This window comes from Triticum dicoccoides, chromosome 2B, assembly GCF_002162155.2.
Source record: "Triticum dicoccoides isolate Atlit2015 ecotype Zavitan chromosome 2B, WEW_v2.0, whole genome shotgun sequence".
NCBI classification, from domain to species: domain Eukaryota; kingdom Viridiplantae; phylum Streptophyta; class Magnoliopsida; order Poales; family Poaceae; genus Triticum; species Triticum dicoccoides.
In genome coordinates this window covers 542,938,650-542,947,031 of record NC_041383.1, presented here as the reverse complement: position 1 = coordinate 542,947,031, position 8,382 = coordinate 542,938,650, and the positions used below count along the sequence as shown (strand labels likewise).

The following is an 8,382-nucleotide window of genomic DNA, read 5'->3' as shown; positions in this document are numbered from 1 at the left end:
ATGTCTAGGGTTCCAATCATCCAGATCCCAATTTGACAATTTCAGTAGTATGTACATATTCAACTACCCACATGTATGTCTAGGGTTCCAATCACCCGATTATAAATTCTTAATTCTTTGTACCTCTTTTCTTCATGATTTTAGGACATTATCCTGCCATGTTGCCTAAGAAGAAGATGTTGGTGCTGAAAAAAGGAGAAGAAAGAAAGAAAGTATTATTGCATCAAGAAACGTCCGAAGAAACTTTTTTTGAAGCACTGAAGTATTATTGTTGTCGATGGAGTCAGTTCAAATTTAGTTATTATTGTTGTCGATGGAGTCAGTTGAATTATTAGTCAAATTTGGTTGAAATTTATATAAGGGACTATGTAACCGAGTTCGCCTAGGGCCTTCCGAAACACAGGGCCGGCACTGTGCTCTTAGGTACATGGAGATAGAACTGGCAATTTGGGATACCAGTTTACGAATTAGAAACACAAAACCCACGCAAAATAAACTGCTGAAGACATCGGTTTTGTCCATCTAACACCCATCACCGCCAACGGAGCTCTTGCTCTTTGGTTCTTGGTGCACTCATGCCGGCAATGCAGAAACAATATTGCTGCGTCTCAGTCATACGGTCGCTTTGACTCAACAATATTCGACTTGAACACGCGACGACAACATAACACACCGCCATTGATATACAGGTTCGTGATTCGTGTATGATATTGTCCATCCAGTTCTTTCTAAGACTCCCGTCCTAGCTAGAAGCCAGCGACCGCCGCGAGCCAGCCAGGCGCGGCGGGGCGCAGCCGCAGAACCATACTAAAAGGGCGCCGCCGATGCACCGCCGTGCAGGACCAGAGCCAGCGGGTGGTGGTCTTACCTCTTACGGCGCAGCACCCAGGAGGCTCTCGTGGCTGCCCTGGCTTCCCCAGGCCCGCTCTTTCCACAGGAGGTCCACCTCCTCGAAGCTCAGGCCCTTGGTCTCCGGCACGTAGAGGGCGACGAAGATGAAGGCCATCACGGCTATCCCGGCGATGATTAGGAATGTTGGGCCGGTGCCGACCCACCCCACGATCGAGAGGAACGTCTGCGCCACGATCAGGTTGGAGATCCAGTTGACGGTGGCCGACATGCCGCCGCACATGCCGCGGTAGGCCTCGGGGTAGATCTCCGAGTTCACGGCCCATGGCACCGGCCCCATGCCCGGAGAGAAGAAGGCGATGTACAGAGCGAGCCCTCCGACCGCGAACCACCCCAGCACGCCTTGGCAGGAGCCGCTGAACAGGCTCCCGCAGAGGCTGGAGGATGACTGCAGTATGAAGGCCGTGGCGAGGATGACAAGGGAGAGCACGACCCCGGCTAGGCTTGTAAGGGCCAGGCGGCGGCGGCCACAACGGTCGATGAGGTAGATTCCGACGATGGTTCCACTCGCATTCATGGCGGCAACGATGAGGGAAAGTAGCAGGGCCAGCCTGTTGGAAGTGAACCCAGCCATCTGGACGATCGTGGGGCTGTAGTACATGACGGTGTTGATGCCAGTAAATTGCTGAAAGGCCTGCATAGTTCCATATGTATACTTGTTAGAAAAAGTGCCATACATTTGTCAACTTGATGTTCCTACTGTAACATGCATTCAGGTAGCATATACTATCCTGCATTTTCTGATAATAAATACTAGTACTTGACAAGAAACAGCAAGTTTCTTGCTTGACCTGGTGGCACTCCCAAAAGGATTCAGTAACACTGCAACAGCAAAAGGTCTAGTTACACTTACTGACACTGACATGCCAGAATTATTTTTTTGAAACCGAGCTGACATGCCAGAATGAATTATCTTCATTTCCAGTGTACAAGCGCCTTACATAGCAGTACTCTCAATTATCAAACGACAGTGAATCTGGTGTGAGGTAGAGGCTGAAAGTACCTGAAGACCAGCTCCAGCAAAAAAAGCTAGCCTTAATTCCTTCAACCTGAATATGTCCAAATAGCTCCCAGTACAGTTAGACTGGAATTCATGCATGGAAGCCGACGCAAGCAGCTCAACCTCTTCCTCCAGACGACCAGAGTCATATATCTGCTCCAGGACAGCAATAGCTTTTGCTTTCTCATCCTGTACAGAAAAATCAAGATAAGAAAACAAAAGCAGATCAAAGGGATAAGACATAACTGAAACAAACACCAATAACCTTCCGGTAAAGCCAGCGGGGAGATTCTGGCAGAAAAAGCATCAGCACAAACTGTATGATTGCTGGCACAGCAGCTACTCCGAGCATCCAGCGCCATGTCCCAGGAACCTATGACACGTAGAGTGCATATTATTGCAACATAATACTAATACAAAGCAGCTTATAAATAGCTCCACCGGACCCTTTTAGTTTTTTAACAAGAATGGTGCCATATGACCATACCCCAGTTTATTCATGCGTTGGACTTATCAATAATTGTATTTTTTTATATCTTTTCTTGCAAGAAAAAATATGGTTTGCTTAGTGCAGGTACTTGACAATACTTACTGAATACTCCCTCCGTCCGGAAATACTTGTCATCAAAATGAATAAAAGAGGATGTATCTAGACGTATTTTAGTTCTAGATACATCCCTTTCTATCCATTTTGATGACAAGTATTTTCGGACGGAGGGAGTAACAGTTACCATCCCATTTAAGAGTGTCCAAAACTGGTTCCATATGAACCTGTGGAAACCGGCAGCTTGGATTCTACATCAATTCCCTTCGTTGACTGAAAACTGAGTGATCAAACTAGTACAAAAAAAATGAGCTACAGGTCTCACGGTTTCAACTCAGACCGATTTTTAACACCCCCAATCATCGCTACTATACTATGAATGTTCTACTCTGCTCCCCAACAACAAACAGAACTATAGATGCTATGCTAGCCAGATGTCTCATCAATTTTTATCACCCATGTGCGAGGCAATGGTAAAATGAGTATTCAACAGAAATATATTGCAATGATGCAGCTAGTGTGAATAACTTCCAAAGCAGAAAGATGGAGCATTTCACCAACACCAAAGTTGGTACGCACCAAACAGCACCTTGTAGGTGATAATTCCATTGCTGCTGATGGGGGAAGGCCGACTCTCGTTCATTGATACGAAAGAGTGTTATGAAATCAACTAGCACCAACAAGAATGTTAACGCCATAAAAGATATATGCATAAAAGGGTGAACATTAGGATTAACTTGTCACCATACTGAAAAACTTTCTCAGGAGAGTTCATCTTGTGCAGGAACATTATAGACTGCACTTTGCCCATCGTTCTTGTGCAGGAAACATACATGAGTATTAGTGCAGGCCAGTTAATTATCTCGTTCATACCATGAAAAGTCATGTGCACTAATAATAATTGAGCTGTGCAAGATAGTATGCTTAGAAAAGGTGGACCAAGATGGCTAGAGCTTGCAAAGCAACTGAAACAAAACAAAAGTTGCTTTCTTGCTGAGTTTAAAGATAAAATGTAACAAGAACTACAGACAGCAGTACCATCAAGATTGAAATGGCTCAATTTCAAGTTGTTTGTACATGAAATGGAGTCAAGGGACTGATGCTGAAAGCCATTTCAAGTAAAAAATGAAAAATAAGAGAGGAAGCTCACTAAGTGGAGGGTGAATATTACCTCGGTAAAGCCAAGATTGACCAAGTAGGAGAAGAATTGGCCGCCAGTAATCATGAGGACATTAGTTGACACCAAACCTCCCCTGATTTCTGAAGGAGCAGCTTCAGCGATGTAAACTGGGGCAGTGACTGATGCTATTCCCACACCCAATCCAACAAAGAGCCTTCCAAGTATCAGAATGTAAGGACCGCCAGCAGCACACATAACCAGTGAACCAAGTGCGAACATCAGGTCAGCAAGAAGAGTGGACTTTTTACGACCGTAGGCATCATTTATCCAACCGCCCCCAGCTGCTCCAAGCATGGCTCCAAGTAATGCCATGCTAACAATTGTCTCCTGGAGAAGAAACAAACTCGGTGATTATGGGATGAACACCATATGTTAATGACCAGCAATTGGTTGATCGGATTGAACCTGCAAGAATAGATTGTCTTTGACAGCTGGAAATTCGTCCCGAATATACAGAAGCGCTCCAGATATAACACCTGACAGTAGTTATGCATGAAAACTGTATACTGTTATTTGACTTATTTCAGCACAGTTTCACTAGTTCCAAGGTTTCCGAGAGTGTTTACTCAGAGACCTCGTGGGAAGTAAAAAGCATCACACAAACATTCGCTTCAGGCTTTCAGCTCCATTGCACAAATTTCTTTTTCTATTTTCATGGTGCATATATTTGTCCTTTATCGGAAATGAAAAGTCTACAGTATCCATAAAGTCCATTTCACTGCGAAGCTTATAAATTTCAATCATCGATAAGGTTCTACTCCACAAACAAACCATGAAATTCACCAGGTTCCATGCCACAAGGCAAACCACAAACTGACGCCTCCTACAAAGGGGAATAGTTCTTAAGAGGCCTAAAGTTCTTGCCCACATCAAGCGCGCAGCAACCGCCCCAGCCCCATACAGCATAGAAATGATAAGTAAAGGTTGCAAACGAAAACGGCGGAAACCATCCGTACCTGTGTCGTATCCAAAGAGGAACCCGCCGATTCCGGCGACGCCGGTGAGCCCAAGCACGTAGCGGTTTTTGAAGAAGTTCATGTCCTTCCTCCCCGCGGCGGCGTCCAGGAGACGGATGGAGGAGCTCCCGGGCATGGTGGACAAATCGATCGTCATGCTCGGCCCCCCACCGAAACGCCCCCGCGAATCCAATCTCTAGCTCAGCTGGTGGGTAGCAGGCAAGCGATTTTGCTCAAAGAAACCCAGTCCGTGTCGGCCAAGATTCCGATGTTTGACTCTAAAAATCCAACCTTGAGGCGGCGTCGGGCCGAGATAATTCTAGAAGTGGAGCGAAATTTCAGGAACCCGGTGCCGACCCGGAGGAATTACTGCATGCTCAGGCGAATAATGAAGCGAGCGGAGACCGGCATTTGAAGCCCGGCCCTGCCACGGAGCCGCGACTGAAATGGGAAAGTGTGCGGGCGGGTGGGCATAGCAATGGTGGGAGGAGGTTGGGCATGGCAAATTATTGCGTGCTGGGCATGAATCGGTTGCCGAACTTGCCAGTAGATAGAGAAGGAAAGAAAACGGTGCCGGCGTGCGGATCGGGGGAGAGGAGGGCGACGTTTCGTCGTCGCGAGATTTCGCGGTGCGTTGCGTCTTCTGCTCGTGCTCAGAGCAAAATGAATATGGATTACCGAAATGAAGCAAACGTGAGTCAGCTGGGCCCGCCCCCATCTTCGGCTTCTTCTTTTCCCTATCCTCCTTTGCACGGCTGATATTCCAACACGGGTGTGTCCGTAGTAGCATAGCATCCACAATGCAAATGAGCTAAAATGAACACGATAGCCGATAGTCTGGTCTATTTATTTCTTCTCACGGAGTGTGTTTGGTTGCTCGCATTATTTTTGTGTTTTCTGAAACCTGATTCGATAAAGTCTCATTTAGTTGCCTGCATTCTTGTGCCTCGCATGATAGCAGAAATGTAAGCATGGTGTATGGCTCTATCGATGTGCTTTCAAGATGTAAAGTTAGGTTGTTTGGTTATATGCGCATTGATTACTCTCGTCACTTGTCTATATGAAGCGTGAATGGTTGCTGCATGGATTTTGGATCCCACGTGTGATTATGTAGTACTTGTGTATCAAGTCATGTAATAGGGATTATCCCTTGTATCTCTCACGGTTGGTTTGAAACCACCGAACAACTTGTACTCCACGTGATCTCTCACGCCATATCAATATATGCTCATGCGGGCTCCCATATTGGGGGTTGAGACGCTTTAACATTCTTGATACCGTATACAGAGCAAGGCTCTTCTATCGCATCTAGCCTAAATCTCTTCCCAAGCCATTATATGCTGTCGTCTTCCACCTCAGCCACCTCCTCCTGCTTGAACAATACCAGTTCCGAACCACTTACCCGAACCAACTACATACTCTGGCGCGCCCAAGCTCGCCCTCAGATCATAAGGGCCGACCTCTGTGGATATCTTGATCAAACCACTCGCTAACCCTTCAAAACCATTACCTTCAAGAACTCAGAAGGAAAGAATCAGGTCATAGCAAACCCTGCCTATGCCCCTAGCTCATTCAGGACCGACAAATCGTGGCCTACCTCCTGCGAAATCTGTCCAAGGAGGTGATGGTTCAGGTGGCAATGATCGGAGGAGGTTCAGAGAAATTATTACGTGTTGGGCATGAATCGGTTGCCCAAGTTACCACCAGATAGAAAAGGAAACAAAAATGGTGCCGTCGTGCGAATCGCGGAAGAGGAGGGTGACGTTTCGTCGTCGCAAGATTGTGTTGTGCGTTGCGTCCTCCGCTCATGCTCAGAGCAAAATGAATATGGATTGTCGTGAGTCAGCTAGCCAACCCCATCCTCCTTTGCATGGCTGATATTGTTTCCAAGTTCCGACACGTGTTTCCGCAGTTGCATAGCAGCCACGATGCAAATGAACACGGTCGCCAATAGTCTGGTTTCTTCTCTTGTCCAATGCAAATGATCAACCTCTTCCCTCCATTTTTGAAAAGCGAAAAAAGCCAGAATGAAAAGATGCAAGTTTTAACCAAATTCGTAGCAAAAACTAAGAATTATGATACCAAATTAATGGCATTAGATGTCAGGACCCCGATCCTAAGTCACACTGATCTAGCATGTAACACATCATATCACTTTGCGGCCTCACGTACGGTATCCCCACAGGTGCCACCTTACCTGGCCCGGGACCGTTTGTGCCTTTTGGCTCACGTATATGATAGTGTCGCTAGCATCCATATGACAGAGAACCCGGGGCGACATGACTAGTCGTAAACCCAAGGTGGCACTAACTTACATGGACAGGCATACATGACCCAACAATGCACGTGTCGGTCATCAACGCATGAACCCAAGTTGTAGCAAGCTACAAGGACTTAAAGGAACATTGCGTGACATTTCCCCGAATGGACAGACACAGGAGCAAAGAATGACGCATGCCAATCAATCCATGTGTTCCGGAGCAGTAGCAAGCTACCATGACTCAGTGGAAGCACTAGGAGACATTTCTCCATAAGAGAGACTACCAAGAATAAACAACTAGATTGTCGGATCCCACACATACCAAGCATTTCAAAATCACACACACAATATGCTCGATATGTGCAGATACAACATGGCATCACAACAAAACTCTACGACTTAAAGTATTTATTTAGAAGGCTTTGAAGAGTCATACATAGTAAGAATTACAATCATGGGTCACATGACCCAACATACAGAGCATACAGTAACGGAAGTATAACATGTCTGAGTACAGACAACTACAAATGAAAAAGGCTGAGAAGTCTGCCTATCTACAAGACCCTCTCGAGGGTACAAGATCGTATCTGAGGTAACAAGCTAAACGTCGAAGTCCACACGCAACTACTAGTGAGACTGAAGTCTCCTCTGCAAAACATAAATTAAGCAAACATGAGTACAAATGTACCCAGCAAGACTTACATCAGAACTAGCTACATATGCATCAGTATCAACAAAGGGGTGGTGGAGTTTGACTGCAGCAAGCCAGTTTGACTCAGTGGCTATCCTGTACTACAACTGCTGGTAACTCTTTTGAGGTGGCGCACACGAGTCCACATATTCACCGTATCAATACACCACTATGGATCCCCTCCCATATCCTTAAAAGAAGGCCATCCATAGCACTCACGCTTATCTTGCGCATTTTAGAGTATACACTTTCACTTGTCTATGAACTGCATAAGCAACCCAGTAGTCCATTACAGCGGACACGACTATTCGAATAGATCATGTTAACCCTGCAGGGGTGTACTTCTTTACACACGCTCTCGCCACTTACCGTCATGTACACATCATGTATCTCGACAACCTTCAAGCGGAAGCTTAGCGAGGGTGTCGGCCACGACCTAACTAAACCATGCAACTCTCTAGTCCAGGTATATCGCCTATTCAGGTTCCATCCGTAGGGAGTCCGGCCGAGGTTTCCATTACGGCCCCAAACGATGTGAGCAGGGTTCCCAAGCCCACCATCCGGGTGCCACTTGGTACACCGTGCCACTGTGCCTAGTCTGTCCCAAGCCCACCTGGCCGGATGCCACTTGGTAGAAAAATAGCACGGCCTACAAACACCAGAAACTAGTTGCAACTCCTGGATAGAGATCAGGCGATTAATAAGTTGAGAGGGGCACTTAAGCATTCTAATGTGTGGTAGTAACTCTCTTGGATCACAAATACAAAACTCAGTTCCCGAGGACGGTTTCAATGAGACAACTCACCATGTACTCCTACATGGCCTCTCACCGTTACCTTTAC

The 8,382-nt window shown here is 46.4% G+C and overlaps 1 protein-coding gene across 1 annotated transcript; it reads right to left on the bottom strand.

Moving 5' to 3' along the window:
- Positions 1-485: 485 nt before the first annotated feature.
- Positions 486-5,241, bottom strand: LOC119364747 (inositol transporter 1-like). Its single transcript, XM_037630267.1, has 6 exons — positions 4,590-5,241; positions 4,039-4,109; positions 3,625-3,960; positions 2,175-2,282; positions 1,913-2,098; positions 486-1,543 (listed from the first exon to the last, which is right to left on the bottom strand). The coding sequence occupies exons 1-6, from the start codon at positions 4,744-4,746 to the stop codon at positions 872-874; spliced, it is 1,530 nt and encodes a 509-aa protein (XP_037486164.1). The 5' UTR covers positions 4,747-5,241; the 3' UTR covers positions 486-871.
- Positions 5,242-8,382: the final 3,141 nt, after the last annotated feature.